At 43.8% G+C, this 21,292-nt stretch overlaps 1 protein-coding gene across 13 annotated transcripts in view; it reads right to left on the reverse strand.

The window, feature by feature from the left end:
- Positions 1–20,909, reverse strand: part of B3gntl1 (UDP-GlcNAc:betaGal beta-1,3-N-acetylglucosaminyltransferase-like 1) — a 68,953-nt gene extending 48,044 nt beyond the window's left edge. For 6 of the 13 annotated variants that reach the window (XR_005489895.2, XR_005489896.2, XR_010055219.1 and 3 more), the window contains exons 1-4: positions 20,675–20,908; positions 18,752–18,868; positions 18,565–18,664; positions 1,572–1,636 (exon numbers count right to left, since the gene is read on the reverse strand). Coding sequence is in view for 7 of the 13 variants with exons in the window: in XM_063269550.1 (XP_063125620.1) it covers positions 1,572–1,636; positions 18,565–18,664; positions 18,752–18,868; positions 20,675–20,722 (330 nt within the window). In the remaining 6 variants the exon portion in view is untranslated. Of the gene's footprint in view, positions 1–1,571; positions 1,637–18,564; positions 18,665–18,751; positions 18,869–20,674 lie in introns of all 13 variants that reach the window. The other 7 variants (XR_010055216.1, XR_010055217.1, XR_010055218.1 and 4 more) reach the window with 5 other exon arrangements.
- Positions 20,910–21,292: the final 383 nt, after the last annotated feature.

Here is a 21,292-nt window from a genome sequence, read left to right on the forward strand (position 1 = left end):
TGGAGCCAAACCTTCAGGGTAAAGCACAGCAGAGCAGCGGTCCACACGGGGCCTATTCTGCCAGACACCTGCACTGGGCCACAAATGGTGACATTCCTCAGCTGCTTCCTAAAGCTGAAGTCAGTTCTATACGCTAATACCAAAGCTGTTTAATAAATAACCTCACACTAAAATGGATAGGTCAGATATAAAAATCACACACACGGTATGCGACAGAGACACTTCCTCATCCAGCTGGCAACATCTGTCGTCAGTAAGTTACTGACAAATGTGCTAACTAAATCCAGTAAAGATGACATTGTGCAGAACTCTGATTTCAAAATGTCAGACCTCCCAAGGCAACCCTCTGGGTCAGTTCTCCTCTTGTCCCTTGCATGGGAGGAAGGCTTCATTTCCTGGTCTGTGCATTTTCTCACCTCAGTGTACCTGGAATCATCAACCAGAAACAAACAAAACTTGCAACAGCTGCATAAGCCAATGGCTAACATTTCCATGGGCCCCGCTGTGCATGTTTCTAAGAAGCCATAAGTCCAACCTATCCAATAATTTAGGTACATAAAAGTTATATTTTTTAAAGACGGACTCTGTTTGCTTTGCTTTATTCCACGAGAGCTTTTAAGGACAGCACAATTTGTACAGAGCCTCTGTTCATCCATTACAACCAAGTGTCCTACTCCTAACCATTCTCCATACACATGACCGCTCTGTGACCGTCAGTCAGTGTTCTTCGCCAGTACTCAGCCAGCACACAGTAACCAGCTTCTAATTTCTGTCGTGATAAACAGCCTAAGGCATGACTGCACACAGGTCTTTCACTGAATATTCCAAGAGGTGAAAACCAGGAGTCAAGGCCACAGCACTTTAAGTTCTTAAACAAAACGCACAATCAATCATGCTGTCAACATGATGCTGACTCAGTCTGAAATACTGTTTACATTTTGAAAACACTTCATTGAGGCCGAGTATGGTGGTGCACACCTTTGATCCCAGCACTCGGAGCAGGAGCAGGTGGACCTCTTTGAGTGGTCTACGAAGCCAGTATCAGAACAACCAGAGCTACACAAAGAACCCTATCTCAGGGACAAAAAAAAAAAGAAAGAAAGAAAGAAAGAAAGAAAGGAAGGAAGGAAGAAAGAAAAAGAAAATACTTAACTTGCTTTGTGGGAGTATTTTGCTAATTTAATTTGCTTAGTCACAAATTTAAATTTTAATATAATTTTGATTGATTTGAATTTCTGTATAAGTCTACCTGTCACCTACCTGTCCCTCCTTACCTTTATAATGTGCTTCATAGTTTGCTCTAGCTGTCACAAACTGTTCCATTTCCTAATCCCTTAAGTATCACATTTGCTAGCATTCTGCTTATTTTTATGGCCCCTGTGGTCTTCTTACATTTTATAGGGTGTTATTTATTGTTAATTACATGCTATGGCAGCACATAGCAACAACCTATTAAACTTGCCTTTTGAGAGTCACCATAACATATCTAAAACCTTATTTTTTAAGAACCCTACTAAAATTCACAAACATTATTTGGGCAACCACCATAAACAAGATGGAGAGCTACTTACTGAATCCAGAAAGCAAAGGTAAGACCCTGTGCTCTGTGCGATCGCTTGGTTTTTAGAATATCCAACTGTTAGAACAAAGAGAAAACGTTCTCTTAGAATTCAGTTTTCAGCAGCATAAAGATCAATGTACTTTACACCCCAAGAAAGCCAAGGTCACTTCACACAACCACCCAAACTTCAGGTACAATTTTGAAAGAATAAAAGGAAGGTAAGAAAGCAAGCCCACGTTCTGTGATGATATCAGAGAACGCCAAGGGTAAGGTATCTGGAACTATATTAAAATAAAAACAAATTGTCCCTGAGGAGAGTGTAAAAGTCTGCTTGCAAGGGAGCTGCACTAAGCATACTTATGTATGACTGGTTGGCAAATGCTTCTGTTTGAATGCTTCACGGAAGGTTAGATGACCAAGGCGAGGTGGCTGACAATGTCTGCCACATCTGAGTATGTGCACACCCAGCCCAGGTCACTGTCTAAGTATGTACTAAGCATTCAGTGCTCAGCACAGACCCAAGGGAACTTTTAGTCATGATTAGTCATCCTAAAAGTCCAGAGCTGGGGCAGCCTAAATTGAAGGTTAAAAACAAAAACAAACAAAACCAGTTACTTGACAGTGACCAGCCCAGGGTTTCACACAGCAATGAAGGCGACCCTTACTGTAGGACGGAGCACGGAGACCAGACCCGAAGAAGCAGACTGCAGGGGATACAGAACTCAAGCAAAGAGGTCTTTCAGGGCTAAAGAGCTGGGAAAGTGATTGTCTTGGATGGAGAATCCAGTTTGGCCTCTGCTTCAGGGACTGGTGATGCCTTATCCCCAGGGGATACATAGTAAAGTATTTTGCAAAATCATTCCCTTCAAAGATACTACAAGTGAATCATTAAAAACAAAACAAACAAACACTCCATGGTGGCAATTCAATGAATGGTGCCAAAAAAGCAGAAGAACTTAAAAGACAAAAATTACCACAAAGAGGATTACAGGGAGAACTGTGCTGTGATTGACACAAACATAAAAGCAAGTGTGGGGCAGAACCTTGGGTGCAGACGGGTTAGAAGAACAAATCACTTCTGGAGGAGCTGACTGTTGGGCTAAGAGGGCTGAGATTTGCCCTACGGACAAGGGAATTACAGAGGTTTGGACATTTGGGGCACTGTACAAAAAGTGACACAGGCTCGCCAGGGTGCCAAAGGTAGAGCCATTAAAGCAAAAATCAAACCAGAAGAGGGCGCTACTGTGGCTTTAAGGAGGGCCAACTCCTCCTGGAAAAGTCTACCAACACCTGAATCACATCAACCAGATGGTTACAGTCTTGATGCCCCTGAGAAAAGTACACAAAGCAAACTAGATGTGTATAGAGTTGAAACAATAAATCTCTTTGGTATTTGAAGGCAAGCTTAAGAAAGTTGGGAACAGAGTGCATGTGTGTGAGTGCGAACGAACACACACACACACACACACACACACACACACACACACACACACACACACACACACACGGGGCAGGGGGGATGGGGAGAGAAAAGAGAGAGACAGAGACACCAGGCGGCAAGAGGAGCAATGCTATGACTGAAAATGTAAAAACAAGACACAAGACAATGGGAAGCTGCCCTATTTGCTCAAGCCTCCTAAGATCCAACCCAAACCAGCATCCTTCTGCAGGGTTCATATGCAGCAGCAGGTTAATTTCCAGCACTAATCTCTAGAACTTGGCCAGTCCAAACCAGTTAGCAATGGCCCAGATTTTAAAAAACCATAAGCATAAACAAAAGCAGAGGAGGAGATGATCACGAAAGGTAATGTGGTACCTCCTACCCTGAGACAGATTTGCAACCACAAGGAAACCCCAGGGCCATCCCTACAGAGCAAAGCAAGCATATAGAATAAACACCTCCTCAGAACCTCAGCAACAACAACAACAACAAAAGAAGTCCTTCTTCACAAGAACACTAAAATTAACAGAATTCTGTCACAAAAGTTGCTTATGAAAAGTCAGATTTTAAGAGTGAGACTGAATCCTTGAATCTGTAATGAAGGGGGTCCCAGACCACTGAAGATGCTGAAGCTTCTCACAATGAATCTTGTGTTTGGCAAAGACAAGGAATTTGCTCTAATATTACTGCCTTGAAGAAAGTCAAATGTTTGTGTGGGGGCTCCATGTTTGGGGAGGCCGGTCCCTTTGTGAGGGTAGTCGGTTGCTATGGTTCCAACAGGAAAAAACCTAGCTCCATGGAGATATTAGCATTCCTCACTCCTGGAGAGGAGCAGTCGGCTGTGGCTCATTCTGCCTTTAGCAAAAAGCCACATGGTAAAATGTATTTCTGTTGTTATATGATTATGTTATTTCTAAAAAGTGACTCTTCACCCACTACAAATAACCCGGCATTCCTGGAAACAAGATGTTTGAATTTGTCTCATGACTAAGGTAACATGTCCAGCACTCCACTGGGGTCCTCTGTTTTACACTGTCCTTGTCATAGAGTGCATTCAGACATGATATGACTCAGTGACAAGCAGTGAAAGACAAAAATCTGTTTTTAAAGTGGAGACAAGAAACATCAGTTATCAAAATGCCCTTTCCATTCGTTAAAATCCCTCTTAACTAAAGATTACCAAAGAACATTTAGTTTCAGATTCATGTTTCAGAAGTTGAAACATACATTGTATAGTGTCCCATGTAGTTTTCTATTTCAATGTAAAGACAGTAAAACTAGGAAATAATTTCCAGAAGATATTAACATTTTCCAAATGCACAAGATGAGGACAAGTGAAGAGAGTGTTGCCATTCTTGAATCTCATTCCTCAGTCTATCTTCTTTTTTGAGACAGGTCTCTCATGAGCCTAGATCTCACTAAGCAGGCATGGCTGGCTGTCCCCAGGACTTGGCCTTTCTCCAAATATGCTACCACACCCAGATTTTTTGACACACATTCTAGGGATTAAACTTGGGTCTTCACGCTTGTAAGGCAAACACTGACAGAGCCATCTCTTTAGCCCTAGAAAGCAGTTTTATTTAAACTTTGTCTTAAATATTGTCCATGCTATTGTGCTTCCTCAAACTGCACTCCTGAGGCAACATTTCTTTCTTTCTTTTTTTTTTTTTTTTTTTTCTTTTTTTCGGAGCTGGGGACCGAACCCAGGGCCTTGTGCTTGCTAGGCAAGCGCTCTACCACTGAGCTAAATCCCCAACCCCTGAGGCAACATTTCTTAGGATTCATCTTGAAAGACCAGGTTCAGCTGAGGCTTAGCAGCCCAATAGTGCTGACTTGAGCTTCCAACATCTACCCTGTACTTCACCCAGAACTGCAAACACGAGAGAAACTAAACATTAGCAGGAGACCACAGAGGGAAGTAACAACAGCATAGCAGGCTTTCATATTGGGAGCAGGTGAAATATAAGCTACTTTGAGAAAGCGGACAAATTACTCCAATGTCCTGAAGACACTGAGACCCAGTATTCCCAGACTGGTGTCTGGATATTGCGGACAACAATAGACCAAAGACTGAAATGAGAACTGGGTGAACTCATGGGCGATGAACAATCAAGGCTGTCCTTGGAACAATCAATCTCTTAACAATCATCAAATAAAGCAAACATGGTAGCACGGGCCTATAATAACAGGAGGCGGAGGCAGGAGGATTACTCAAGGCTGATGCCAGCCTGGGCTATACAATGAGATGGTGATGAAGGAAGGGAGGAAGGAAAGGAAGGAAGAAGAGCAGGCTGGGGAGCAGGCTGGGCAGCGGGCGGGCGGGCGGGCGGGCGGGCAGGAAGGATCACTAAGCAACAAGGGGTGGTGGGTGGTGGATGAATCACTAAGTGATGAGAAAGGGGGCCGAGCAGGATCACTAAGTGACCCGAGGACCACAGGTCCTCTACCACCCATGCTCCTTACAGCCATCCAGACGTTACATTAACAGCAAAGAGCAAGCGCAGGAAGGGAGAGGGACTGTGAAGCACGAGGTCTGGTAACAGCAAGACCTGTCTCTTCCTCTTATTCCTTTTCCTGAGAGCCATCAAATTATTCCAAGCACACGCACACCTCCTGCTTCCTCCACCTTCCACCCACACAACTCCACTCCAAGATCTCAAAGAGCCCAGGTTTGGGGAATTACCAGTAGCAGCAGGCCCTACATATCCAGGCTGTCACAACCTGTGCCCTAGAGGGAACCCTTACCTGCTGCCTGCTGTCCTTGAAATACACTGGGACTACACAAAGAGTACCCAGTGTGGACACTGTCAAAAATGGGAACACGGTGTATGTGCTGGCTTGACACTCAACTTAAGCTAGAGTGACTGGAGGAAAGGGAACCTCAACTGAGAAAATGACTCTATGAGATTGGCCCGTGGGGCATTTTCTTGGCGGGTGACTGATGGAGCCCAGCCTACTATAGGTGATGCCAACCCTGGTCAGGTGAGAGTGGGGTGTAAGAAAGTTGGTAGTGGGGAGCATAAGAAGTCAAACCAAGTGAGCCAGGAAGTACAAACAGATTAACAGGATTTCTCCATGGTCTCTGCTTCTATTCCTGCTTTGAGTTCCCACCCTGACTCCCTTAATGATGGACTGACTATACACTGTAAGGTGAAATAAACCCTATCCTTCCCAAGATGCTTTTGTTAACGATGTTTATCACTGCGATAGAAACCTGACTAAGATAGTATGCTACTTCTGAAATGTTAGAGCTGTGGCTTTCAACCTCAAACTCATCTCAGACCCCCTGGGATACTTGCAATGCTGAAACAGTGTTCCAGATTCTGTGAGAACGTCATAGGCAGGATTTAGGTACCCGGGGTTTTAAATTATCACAGATGAAGTCAGGAAACTCACTTCCCATCTATATAAAACAGGAGGAGGCCATTCCTTCTCTTTCCCATGAGTATCTGAAAAAGGGAAATGAACTGCATGGAAGGAGAAGGAAAGAAGGAAATGGGGGAAAGAGGGAGAGGTGAGAAGGAAAGAAGGGGAAGGTAGATAGGAAAGTGCTTCAAGATGAATGGTGGACACCACCCTCGGGAAGAAATGGAGTCAACAAAGAGGTAGAAGGGAAATCATACTTGTGTTAATCACAGAGCCATCTACCAACATTCACACTCCCAGAAAAAGACATAAAATCTGAAAGTATCTACTGCCACTACAAGAAATGTTTTTGGAAATCCTTCAGGCAGAAGGACAATAGTAAGATAGAAATCTCTGTCTACAGAAAACAAAGAATGACCCTGGAAAAAGACGTATGAGGAGATTTGAGAAACACCTTCTCTTTGTTCATATCCCTTTCATATAGCTGTAAACTAAAGTAGACAGCACACTGAGGATTCATCACCACATAAGGTAAAGTGTGAAAGTGCTAGGTAGCAGTAACAGCAGAGGCCAACACGCTATAGGTCCTGACTCTGGTGCATGCATTCAAGGGAGGTGGCCAATGAGTTAAAGGCACACACTCTAAGTCCAAGGCTGACTTCTAAAACGGCAGAGCAAGGAGCTAGAGTCATGAAGAAGACAAAGGGCGCTCTATGCTAACAAGACTAAAGTTGTACTTCAGCGTGACCACATGAAGTGTTCTGCTTGTCAGAAAAGCTGTTGAGAAGCACTTACAAAACACCATTTATGGTCTCTAGAAATGAGTACTCCAAAGTATACAGCAAATGGAGATACAATTATCCAAGAAAATCTCCCCAAACCAGTGAGTACAGTGATGTCTACAGTGTAGACCAGACTTGGCTCCCATTCCTTCCCTCCCAGCTCTGCAAAGCAGGAGCCATAGGCAACAGTGACATGAGATTGTATCTCCTTCCCAGATGCAGAAGGATATCACGCCTTATCACCTTGTCATACCAACACATCACTGTTAAGCCATAATCCTTCCTTTCTTATTCTTCCCCAAGATCACATATTAATATCGACATTACAATATAAACATTCCAAATTTTGTAACTCTTTAAAACACCCAGTCTCTTTCAAACTCAGTCCCTCCACTGTGAGGTCCTGTTAAAAATCAAAAATAAATTAAATGCTCTCTTACTTCAAGAGGGAAAAACCAAGGCATAGTCAAAATCCGAATAAAGCAAAACTAAACCAAGTCCTCACCTTAGCTCATAGGGCAGGCATCCCATGGGGGGAGAGAAACTGAGCTGACATCAGGATTACTGTCCAGTTAGCCACAAGCCTTCAGCTCCTTTAATGAGTTTGGGCAGACAGAAGGTCTATTATTTCACCTGCAGCACAGGACTAGGACTGACTGGAGTAAAGGCTATCTTGGTCATGTTTTGTTGCTGTGAAGAGACACCATGACTATGGCAACTCTTATAAAAGGAAGCACTTAACTGGGTCTTGCTTACAGTTCCAGAGGTTTAAGCCATTAGCAGCATTTCGAGAAACATGGCAGACATGGTAGCTGAGATCCATCAGGATCCAAAGGCAGCAGGAAGAGAGGGACACAGTGCCTGGCTTGAGCTTTTGAAACCCCAAAGCCCAACCCTAGTGACACACTTCCTCCAACAAGGCCACACCTCCTATCCCTCTCAAGGAGTGCCCCTCCCTAATGACCAAGCATTTCAGTACATGAGCCTAGGGGGCCCATTCCTATTCAAACCACCACAATGGCCAAGGAAAATTAGAATTAGCCGAGCACAGTCCACAACGGTGCAGACCTCACATGTAACAATGTGGTGATACCCAGGCCTACATAGACTAAACAACAGCAACAACAACAACAACAACAACAACAAAATCTGCAGAGGTGATGGGAACAGGAGCCTGAGAGATTTACCACTGAAAACACTGACCTCAGGAACTGTCTCTTCAAGGGAGCCTAAATTTTACTGGATTAGTCTCTGCAGCAATTTGTGCCCCACAATGTCATTGAAAACAAACAAAACATGACAACAACATCAACAACAAACCAGGGCAATCAGCAGTTACTGGAGCTGAAGGTGTGGAAAGAGAAAGACATCCATAGTCCAGCCAAGACAATTGCCATCCCAGGTAACTTGCCTCTGAGGAACATCTCCAAGCAATGTCAGCAGCAACCAGATGCCTACTATCTACATTGCCATGTTCCAGCAGAAAACAGAAGACATAAAAAGAAACGGAGAAGCATGCCCTACACTCAGGGCAAAGGGCAGATAGCAGAATCTTCCGGTCAGAACAGCCAGACATCAGGTTTAAAGCTGAGAGTCAGAGCAGTCATTTCAAGTACATTAAATGCAAGGAAATTAATGATTACAGGTAAAGCTGCCACAATGTCATATTTTTCAAAACAGCATTCACAAAAATACAGACGTAAGAATAAAGAACCAAACAAAGTTCCTAAAGCTGCCAAGTGTAACAACAGAAATAGATTTTTAGTAGTAGAGTACACTGACACTGGGAAAATTTGGAAACTTAAAAATTGATACGTAAAGATTTTGCTACTTGACGAACTGAGAAAAAGAAGGGAAAAAAAACAGAGAATACGGAATGCTATTGAGCGTACTGTGTGCACATGGTGTATGTTGCAAGTGACAAAGAAATACGCAGAAAAATTAACAGAAGACACAATGGCTGAAAACCCCCCAGATACATTCAAAGCAACAATAACCAACATTTAGAAAGCCAAACAAACTCTAGGAATACAAATGAATCACAACATTTAAAAAAAATGCCAAAAGGTATGAATATGTCAAAAGATATAACTCTCCATACTAACAAGAAGGAAATGACTTGTCACTTACAGGGCATATTAACAGGGTTCCAGAGGAAATCAGAACAGATGGAGTGACTACATACTAAAATAGCATTTATTGGGCCGACTTAAAGAATATGTCTGGGCCCTACTGATACAGATGAGGAGGGTTGCAGCTAACCATGGGACTGAACAAGGGGACCCCAATGGAGGAGTTAGAGAAAAGACTGGAGGAGCGGAAGGAGTTTGCAACACCATAGGAAGAACAACAATATCAACCAACCAAATCCCACCAGAGCTCCCAGGGACTAAACCACCAACCAATGAGTACAGATGGAGGGACCCATGACTCCAGCCACATATGTGGCAGAGGATAGCACTGTCCAGCATCAATGGGAGGAAAAGCCCTTGTTCCTGTGAAGGCTTGTTTTCCCCAACGTAGGGTAATGCCAGGGCGTTGAGGTGGAGTGAGTGAGTGGGAATGGGAACATCTTCATAGAAGCAGGGGGAGGGGGAAAGGGTGTGGGAGAGGGGGAAAAGGGGATATCATTTGAAATGTAAATACATAAAATATCCAAGAAATATAAAATTATTAGAACAAAAAGAATATGTTTAGTTAGTCTACCGATGAAGAATCGTTGCTAAAATTCCTTCCTTGAGAAAGACATAACACCTACCACTCCTCCTAAGGTCTCAACAACAAACTGAGGTATGATTTCACCAAAGCCCACCTGAGGAACCAATGAGTTTATTAAGTTTATTTACAGAGAAATGGGTGAGGGGTTATGGGCAGGATTTGGCCTTAAAGTGGCCATGTTGGAAGGTCTGCAGGATTGACAGCTTTCCTGGGGCTGCATAGATGGAGACCCCTCCCCTGGTCCTTCCACACTATATCCTCTAACCTTCCCCCAAGACACAATGTAATTAGGACAATACTGCATACTAGTTGTTGGGGAGGGTAGCTGGATACTCAGGTGAGGGTTCCATGATCCTTCCCAACCTCTCCCCCTATGAGGGGAGGTAGATGGTCAATGGGCTCAGCTATGATGATCTTTTGGGAGCAGGCTAAAGGCCTGGGGGATTCCTACATAGTGTGAGTGTTCAGTTCACACTAGAATCTCAGAGAAGCTGGGTTTTGATATTCGACGAGGATGGCAGTAGCAGCTTCAATAGCAACAGGTAGGGAACCTGCCAGTGAGCATTAAGGATACAGGCGCCTGAAGGTCCTGCCCACATATAGGGTAGCTCTTCAAATAACCTGGCTAAGAAAATCCCTCACAGGACTGTTCTACTTCTCTGTTACTGTGATAAAGCACACTGACCAGAAGCATTTTAGAGGAGAAAAGGCTTTCTTTGATTTATACTCCCAGGTCAGAGTCCATCACTATGGAAGTCAGTGCAGAAATCAAGCATAAATTAAACCTTAGCAGGGCACTGCTTGTCTGTCTCTCTGTCTCTGTCTCTGTCTCTGTCTCTCTCTCTCTCTCTCTCTCTCTCTCTCTCTCTCTCTCTCTCTCTCTCTCTCTCTCTCTCTCTGGCTTACATTCAGCTAGTTTCCTGCTACAGCCAAAGATCACTCACCCAGGGAATAGAACCATTCACAGTGAGCGGAGCCCTCCTCCCATCAATTAACAACCAAGGAGATCCCTCACAGACAAAACCTTTAGATCGAACTGACCTGGGGAATTCAATTGAGACTCCTTCTGAGGTGATTCTCGGCAGTGTCAAGTTGACAGTGAAAGCTAACTAGGACAGAGGGAAACCTCAATGTAGCTAACAGCTGGCTTACTGTCAGAAACGAGGAGGAGGGCAGGAGCATCCCAGAAAGAAGACTGCCACCCAAGAGTCTCATTCTAAAGGTGAAAGAGAAATGAAGACATTCCCAGATCAACTAAAGTTGAGAAAAATCTGTTGATAGCAAACCAGCCTTAGAGAAATCCTCAAGTTATTAAGGCTGAAAAATCGGCAAGCCCTCAATCCACTCCAAAACCACAGTGCCAGTGAGGGCTGGACTCTTATAAAAGACAATGTGAATACATAACTTTTTTCCTTTCTTCTACTAACTGAACTACCGATTTTGTGAGGTGCCAAGTGGGGAGGGAGGTGACTCACACGTAGGTTTGTGCCCCGAGAGCCCATGTAAGAAGCCAAATGCAGTACCTGTCGCTCATTCGAGTGACGTAATCTTTAACCTTTCATGGCAACCTCCGATGCACTGCCATAACACCCAGGAAAGGCTGGGCAACCTGGAAGTCCAACTGAAGATCGCCTAACATTTCTTTTTTCTTTTTTTTCTTTTTTTCGGAGCTGGGGACAGAACCCAGGGCCTTGAGCTTGCTAGGCAAGCGCTCTACCGCTGAGCTAAATCCCCAACCCTGATCGCCTGACATTTAGGGAATCATCCAAAATGCTTCATTGTGGGGAAGAAAATGTGGGCTCCAAAAGACATGCATGTTGCTCCAGCAGACACGCATGTTGCTCCGGCAGACATGCACGATGTTCTCAGGGAAGGCTGTGGTGCCATGGCCAAGAACAGCATGATACCCAAAGCCATCCCAAGGGCATCTGGAAAACAAGTCAGCTCTTGAGCAACAAGTTGCTTCATTGCTGGTAGGAATTTGAGCTCTGTGCTGAACAAGGAAAAAGACCTCAATGAGCTCGAGCACATGCCGCTGGCCAATAAGATACAAGCTGCCACCTGATTGGGCCACTGGCCCCTGTAATGTTACTGTGGTCCCAGAACACTGGTCACAGGCCCAAGAAAACCCCTTTCTTCCAGGCTTTAGGCATTAACATTAAAATCTCTGGGGGATACTACTGAAATTTTAAGTGATAAACAACTGATAAAGACAGAGACAAAGTGGAAGTCAGCAAAGCCATACCGCTAACATCTTCCCCTCTGGGTTAATCAAACAGCGGGTGTTTAACAGTGGCAGCACGTACGACCGCAGAGTGATTGATATCACATTAGAAACGGTATTGCTCCTTCTTTGGGAAGGTGTATATGTGACGTTAGCCTCGGGGCTATGCAACGAATACAAGCAGGTCCTGGCTTTGTCTGTGGAGACTGAGTAGACCTTCCCCCTTTCTGAAAAGGTCAACTCTTGGCCGACCCAACCGCATTTGCGGCTGCTATCCCTGTGGCTGCTGCCATCAACATCTTGCTGTTACTGAGCCCTACCCAAGCCTAGTGCCAAGGAAGAGTTGGAGAAGTCCAACGAAGATGAAGGATTTGGTCTCTGAACAACAACCACCAAAGCAATCAACCCAGCCAACTTTTGAAAAAAAAGTTTACTCCTCTTAAAAATAAAAAAGAAAAAGAAAAAAGAAATAGAAAAGCTAGATACAACGGTGTGTACCCAAAATCCCAGCACTCCTATGGCCAAATGGGAGGCAGCGAAAGGAGAATCACCCAGAAGCTTTCGAGCCAGCTAGGTTAGAGTACAAGGTAAGAACCAACTCCTAAGAGTTGTCCTCTGATCTTCATACCATTGTCATGGCATGCACATTGGCTCTCAAAACTCTTCCCCCCATCTCTACCCCACCCCACCCCCGGCCCCACCACATCCCCAGCCCCACACACCTCACTCAACCACTGGCAATGGCAACAAGACAATATGTAAGCAATATATCATTAATATTATAACCTATAGAAATTATAGCTATTGGGGCTCAAGAGATAGATGGCTCAGCCATTAAGAGCACTGGCTATTCTTCCAAAGGTTCTGGGTTCAATTCCCAGCACCTATAAAATGGCTGACAATTGCCAGTAACTCCAAGTCTGAGGACTCTGACGCCCTCTGGTGGCCTTTGATGGTACCAGGCATGCACAAGATGCTCAACCGTACATGCGGTCTCAACACCTATACACATAAAATAATAACATGAAATTAAAGTTGTTACGAAATTACCTTCAAGAAAGAAGGAATCAAGAAATTCCAAATAAACAAAAACCGAGGGAGTTTGTGGATCTCCTACAGGGACAGAGGGGAATCCTGGGGTTAAACAGGGGCTTGAAGCCAAAGAATGTGAACAGTTCCAATCAAGGTGGGACACAGCAAATATAAAAGACTGCATGCCCTCATTCTGATCTGTATATGTTTGCATATGATTTATAAGATGATACATGGGACAACATAATCTATGTTAATAGGCGCAATTCATAATAAACCTCTGTGGACACACAACGAAGATGTAATTTTTATAACATCAAGTACGGAGTTGAGAGGTGTGAGGAACTGAAGCTAAAATGCTATTAATTCGACCTAGATTAGTGATGACTATTATAATCCCCATATTAACTAATTACAAACACATAGGAAGGAAATAACAGGGGAATCAAACAGAACACCAGGGAACAAGTAAATACCACAAAAAGGCAGAATTACGGGACCGAGGAATGAACACAAGAGAAAGAAGACATTTAGAAGTCAGAGCAGTTAATAGCAAATGTCCTCCTTGTAGGTGAAGTACAGTTATATTTAAGTAGGTTAAACTCCCCAATTAAAAAATAAACAGTGGCAGAACAATTTATTTATTTATTTACTTATTTATTTATTTGGGTTTTTAAAGACAGGGTTTCTCTGTGTAGCTTTGGCTGTCCTGGAAATTGCTCTGTAGACAAGGCTGGCCTCAAACTCACAGAGACCCACCTGCCTCTGCCTCCCAAGTTCTGGGATCAAAGACAGGTGCCACCACCACCTGGCTATGGCAGAACAATTTTTAAAAATTACCCATCCAGGTATCTTACATCTACAATCTCAGAATTTGGAGAAACTGAGGCAAGAGAATCCCAAGGTCAGGGCCAGCCTGAGTTACACAGTAAGACAAAACAAAACAAATAATAATAAATTATAAAAATAATAATAAAAACGTCTCAAAACATAAAAATTAATAAATTTAAAAATGACTCCTCTAAATGTTGTAAGAGGTCCAGGCACACAATAAGCTGAAAGACAGCATTTAAAAAATATCCCTTGCACTAATTACAAAGAAAGCTAGGTGGCTGTGCAAATACCAAATAAAAACCAATTTTATTCCTAAATTATTTTAAGAAACAAATAAACAAAACCCAACATCATTACACTGATAAGGGGATCCATCAATCAAAAAGACAAAAATTATAACCGGAGAGCCTCTGAGTAAATGAAGTAACAAAGTAACCAACATAGCTAGACTGAAAAAAGGGAAAACTCAAATCACTGAAATACATCAGCACCAGCCTTGCCAAGGGCCCAAAGTGTTAGGGGTGGAAACTCTGGACACCGTGTGTGAAGCAGAGAAACTCCTGACACAGAAACTAAAAAGTGAGGACTCGGGAACAAAGAAATAAGCTCAGAATCCAATGGTTTCACCAATGAATTCTACCAAGCAAGAGAATTAACACTAGTCCTTCTTAAATATTTCCAAAAATTAGAATATATCCTCCATCCCCTAAGCTGTCCTAGAGGTCAGAATTCCTGACATCAAAGCCACCAAAAAATATTGTAAGAACTGAAGGCCAAAAACAACATCCCTCATGAACACACGAACCAAAAAAATCCTTAATAAAAGCCATGTGCAGCAGCTCACACCTTTAATCCCAGAAATTGGGAGGCTGAGGCATGTTAAGTTCTAAGCCAGCCTGATCTACACTGTGAAAACTTGTGTAAAAAAAAAAAATCTTTAAAAGGAGATGGAGAAATAGCTCGGTTAGCAAAATACCACCACACGACCACGAGAAACTGTATCTCTACTACCCATATGAAAGGCAGAGCATGGTGCTAAATCTCTATAATCTTAGCCCTGGGGAATCAGACAGAAAGAGCATCAGCCAACTAGTCTTGCCAAATCAGTGAACAGGAGGTTTAATAAGAGACTGTCTTAGTCAGGGTTTCTATTCCTGCACAAAACATCACGACCAAGAAGCAAGTTGGGGCGGAAAGGGTTTATTCAGCTTACACTTCCACATTGCTGTTCATCACCAAAGGAAGTCAGGACTGGAACTCACACAGGGCAGGAACCTGGAGGCAGGAGCTGATGCAGAGGCCATGGAGGGGTGCTGCTTACTGGATTGCTTCCTCTGGCTTGCTCAGTTTGCTTTCTTATAGAACCCAGGATTGGAACCCAGAGACGGCACCACCCACAATGGGTTGAGTCCTCCCTACTTGACCACTAGTTGAGAAAATGCCTTACAGTTGGGTCTCATGGAGGCATTTCCTCAAGGGAGGCTCCTTTCTCTGTGATAACTGAAGCTTGTGTCAAGTTGACACACAAAACCAGCCAGTACAGGGACCTTGTCTCAAAAAATAAGGTGAAGAATGATGGTGAATTTCTAGCCTCCACATTCATGAACATGTAGACAAGCATTCATACAACACACACACACACACACGCACACAAATGTTCTCGCATGCAAACGCCTGCACACATCCAAATCAGAAGGAAAACTACCTCTACTTCTGTTAATACATGGCTCTATCTTAACCACTGAACTGAGAACGGGACCCCTGTTGAAGGAATCAGAGAAAGGACTGGAAGAGCTTGAAGGGGCTCGAGATCCCATATGAAAAACAATGCCAACCAACCAGAGCTTCCAGGGACTAAGCCACTACCCAAAGACTATACATGGACTGACCCTGGGCTCCAACCTCATAGGTAGCAATGAATAGCCTAGTAAGAGCACCAGTGGAAGGGGAAGCCCTGGGTCCTGCTAAGACTGAACCCCCAGTGAACGTGATTGTTGGGGGGAGGGTGGCAATGGGGGGAGGATGGGGAGGGGAACACCCATAAAGAAGGGGAGGGGGAGGGATTAGGGGGATATTGGCCTGGAAGCCAGGAAAGGGAATAACACTCGAAATGTAAATAAGAAATACTCAAGTTAATAATAAAAAATTTTTTTTAATTGTGCAAACAAATTAATCAAAGCTGTAAGATCTCCAGTATCAACAATAAGAAAAACGAGCAGTCCAAGTAGGAAATTAGGAAAACAATTTATTTGGCTGAGAACATACATCAATGGTGGAGTGTTTGCTTGTATATGTAACAAAGATGAACAGAAAATAAAACAAAAGGCTACAGCAGCCAAAAACATGGGACAGGCATAAGGATGACCACACAGATCAATGGAGAACGGTCCAAAAGTGAACTAGTGCATCTGTGGTTAACTGATGCCTGACAAGAGTCTCAGGACAACCATCTGGATAAAAAAGTCACGGCAGGCATGGTGGCACATATCTCTAATCCCAGAGGCCAGCCTGATCTACAGAGCAAGTTCTAGAACAGCCAGGGCTACCAGAGAAACTCCATACTGAAAAACCAGAGAGAGAGAGAGAGAGAGAGAGAGAGAGAGAGAGAGAGAGAGAGAGAGAATATGAATATGAATGAGAATACAAGTGCAAAAGAGCTGTTGATGATTGGAGAGATGGGCTCTGGGGTTAGAGCACCAACTGCTCTTCCAGAGGTCCAAAGTTCAATTTCCAGCACCTAGGTGGCAGCTGACAGATGCCTGTGACTCACCTCCTCTTTGGCCTCAGGCACCAGGCACACTCATATGGTACACAGACATATACACCCATAAACATTAAAAAAGAAAGAATACTAAATGATATTGAAACAAGATGACACCTCTAGGTTCTTCAAAAATGATGTTTATGGTAGAGCGCTTACCTAGGAAGCGCAAGGCCCTGGGTTCAGTCCCCAGCTCCGAAAAAAAAAAAGAACCAAAAAAAAAAAATGATGTTTAGTCAGGGGACTAAACCTTTATAAAGATGAACAGTCCTGTCATTTATAAGAATTAACTCACAGTGGACTGAAAGACTAACTATAAGAGATAAAGGAATAAAAATCCCTAAAGTAAAAAAGGAGTGATTTCTTTCCTACTTTGATGTAGCAACGGTTGTTTGAGATACTGACGCCAGAAGACACGCCATGAAGAAAAACTAAACTGGATTTTATCAACTATGAACTTTTGTGCACCAAAGGTAATTACCACAAGAGGCTAAAAAAACAGTCCAAAGAATATAAGACAGCGTATGTAAATTATACATCTAATCACGCTCTGGTGTGCCACATAGACACACTCCTTCTATAGCTCAGCAGAGAAAAGAGAACTACTCAAGGAAACAACGGACAAAGGTGGATCCAAGGATTCATATAGCCAGAATGTGCATGCAAGGCTCAACATCATTAGCCGTTTGGAAACACAAACAAACCCACAAATACCTCACACTCGCCAGAATGGCTATAATAGTAATTATAAAAGAAATAACAGGTAACAGCCAGGATATGAGTAAACTGAGATTAACAGTTTGGTGGGTACTCAAGTTGGAAAATATAAAATTATAAGGTATATGCTCAATAAATTTGAAAAACAATGTTCATGTATTCAAAATAGTTGAAAACTCAAGTGTTCCAACAAAAACTTGTACACAAGTTCACTGAGAAGAATTTCCCAGAAGTGGAAAAAAATCTAAACACCAATCAATTGATGAATGAATAAACAAAATGGTTTATCTGTACAACGGAATTTTTCTCTAATAAGGAATAAGGTATTGGTACATTAAAATATTAATAAAACTGTGCTTAAGGAATTACAGACATGAACTACATTGGCGATCGCCTCGAACCAAGGTAGCCTATGCACTTAAGAGAAAGCCATTTATCCAAGAACAAAGCATGAGCAGATCTGGTATCTGGTTAGGGCTTCCTGATTCATTGAGGTTATTTCCCCTCTGTCCTCACAGATCAGAAGGGTAAAGGATTATTTGGGGCCTTTTCCACAAAGCACTAATCCTATTTCCATTCATGAGTCTCCACCCCCATGACCCTATCATCTCTCAAAGACCACACCTCCTAAAACTTACACATCGATTAGGCTCCACCTACAAATGGAGTGAACACAGACACAGCAATAAATCCTTTCCAAAGGAGAAACCGACTGAATGGGAGGCAGTGGTGGCAGAGGCAGACAGATCTCTGAGTTCTAGGTCAGCTTGCTCTGTGTGTGTGTGTGTGTGTGTGTGTGTGTGTGTGTGTGTGTGTGTAAGAGGGAGAGGAGGAGAGGGAGGGTGAAGGGGAGAGGGAGAAGGAGAGGGGGAGAGGGAGAGGGGAGGGAAAGGGGGAGGGAGGAGACAGAGATAGAGACAGACAGACAGACAAACAGACAGACAGGCAAACAGACAGACACACTGAGGCCCACTTGGTTCTCAGTAGGCAGTAGACCTAATCACCAAACCTGGAGATTACCAGGATGCTTTTTTTTCCACCAGTATACTTTTCTCCAGATTGTAACAATATGAAATCATTTAAGTTTGTTTGTTGCTTAGAAACTGCAATTACAATTTAATATGTTACCTCCTCTGGGAGAAGGAGAGTCATGGCCTCCTATGACTACCGAGATGCCAGAATCTTCCAGTTTCACCTTCCATTTTTCAATGATGGCCCTAGACTTGTCCTGTAAGTATGACACAGCAGGTCAGGAAACGTCCCTCAAATGTGTTCTGCAAAATATTAAATTACCCAACAGCTGGATGGTAAATACCTTGCTGGCATCATTAAAAACTGAGAGCTCCATGGTGCCTTCAAAGTCTTGCTGTAAAACAGACATCAAGCACTCGTCCAACCATTGTTCAGCATTGTGCACCGGGAGGATAATAGACTAGAATTCAGAGAAATGGGTTAACAAACAGCCATGCACAACTGCACTCCCTTCAGCAGCCATGAAATATTTATCCCACAAGATGAAGCCCTGGCTTTCAGGTCTAGAACCAGGCCTCATGATGAGGCATGCCCAGCAAACCAAAGATATCTACTTCTCTTCTCTTGGTATTCATTTGGTCCATAATATTTAATAGGTCTTAGGTATCCCTTAAGTCCTTGATGCTTTTAAAAGATGTTCCATTTATTCATCTGTTATTGTATGTGTACAAATGACCATGGGGAACAAATACAGGTTATCGAGTTTGGTAGGAACTACTTTACCCACTGATCTATCTGTCGCATACCCTTCCAGATGCGGGGGAGGGGAGGTACTTAAAAGCATCAAAATGACCCCTCACTCAGTGGTGGATTCATGACTTTAATCACTAGGCGAAAGCATCATCATTCTGGTTAAACATCAATCCCCTGCTCAGGAGAACCAGACTCCAACAGAGTGACCCCTTCATAGGAGTCATCACAGGTCATCAAAGAGCCAAGCTGGACCAAGAGGGCATGTGGGAGGCCCCATTGTTCTACATTTGGATTCTGGCACCAACACTTTTTCTCAGGGAGTCTCGAAAAGTCAAAAGTTTCTAAAGGAATAAATGGAATAAAATCACTGAAACCTGACAGCCAAAGGAACAAGAAACTGCCTCGATTTCATATAACACAGTAAGTGGTGGTGGAAAAAACAGCCACGGAAATTAGCAGTCAGCATCACCCTTGAATTAATGTGAAAAGGAAAACTAGACATGTTTCTAAGCAGGAAAACCAATAGGTAGGTGTGAACACATACATACATATATGTACATGTTACATAGCTATATACAACAAACAATAGATGTAAATCTCTACAGACAAGGCCTACATATAATATAAACAATATCTACATATAATACACTTTAAATTACTGAATCTAAACATGGCTATAAGACGCTTATAATGGAGTGCTGAAGACACAATTTACCAGGTTCTTTACAGATGAAATGCTCTTTGAGGATCGGAGGATCCAAAAGTGGCATTCTGTCCCGTTCGTGTTTATTCTGAAAGCATGCTGCTTAAAGACTTTTTATAATTTATTTGAGCTGCTAGGGATTGAACCCAGGGCCTTTCACACGCATGTCAGAGTTACACCCCAGTCCTCTGGGCTTATTTTGTACAGGAAAAGAACATTTTTAATTTTCTCAAGACCTACAAGATTTTAACTGAAGAAGGGTGGTATGACTCATATTTGTTATCAGTAAATGTGACTCGGATGCTCGAAGGTTTCAAGGTCATCCTCGGCTGCATGTGTTGCAGGCCAGCCAGAGCTACAGACCTTACCACATAAAAACGATATTAATTTCTGACGAAGGCCTTGATTTTCCGGTTTCCAATTTCAGTAAGACTGGCATGTAAAATATATCACTTGGCGTTGAGCCTGTGAACCGTACTTAATGTGTCCGGACCTCCCGACATCTAAGCCACCAGCTGGGTATGTAAGGCAGGTGTGGCAAGCAAGTGAGCGGAGCTAAGGGGGGAGGGGCGCTAGAGAGCAGGGCAGGTAGGTGTGCAGGTTAGTGTACGGTAACGAGCTCCATCTGTACACATGTCCACCTTGAACAGGAATGATAGGAACCCTCCAAGATGAGGTTCCTGAACCCGTGGCAAGCGGTTTCCTACAGGAAACCTAGCGGCTCTAGGATAACTACCGTGAAGGGAGGGAGAAACAGCAACAGAAGAAGGGACAAGAGGGCTGGGCCGTGTCTCACCCGGCCATACCTACCACTAGGGCCAGCGGGGCGCGCTTTGTGGCGTCCTCGGGTAGCTGCATAGCGCGGCTCCACTGCCCTTCTCCTACTATCGCAGTCCTGCTTAGGAGGCCAAAGCGTGCACAGCAAGCTCCGGGAGGCTGTGCACAGACTGGACCACTTCCGATTGGTCCAAAGCCACGTGGCTCGCTAGGGACTGGTGGCCTGCCCCTGCCTTACTCCGAGTAGGTTTCGAGCCTTAGGGGTGTGGGCGGGCGGAAGGGGAATAGCCACGTTTATTGGTGTAGATACGCGTCAGTCAGTAAGGAAAGGCGGTACTTCGAGCAGAGTGCCCAGTGAGGCGGCCTATCAGTGTTCTATGGATGATGGGACTCGTGGAGCAGGAGGGGAAAGCCGGCGTTCTTGGCGCCAGCAGCTAGGACCAGCAGGCTTGGGGGGGTGGGGGGTGGGGGGTGGCCAGTGCTAAGTGTGGGCGGGACCTGGCCGAGCAAAGGGTTGCGCTTCCGGAGTCCGTGGGCGCTCATGCCTTTCTGCCCTTGTAGTTCTCACTTGCCTTTGCGGCTTCTCGTCCTGCCCAGCCTGACGGAAATCATCGCAAACTGATGTCCACAGCCAAACTAATGTTATAAAAA

This window comes from Rattus norvegicus, chromosome 10, assembly GCF_036323735.1.
Source record: "Rattus norvegicus strain BN/NHsdMcwi chromosome 10, GRCr8, whole genome shotgun sequence".
In the NCBI taxonomy this organism is placed as follows: Eukaryota; Metazoa; Chordata; class Mammalia; order Rodentia; family Muridae; genus Rattus; species Rattus norvegicus.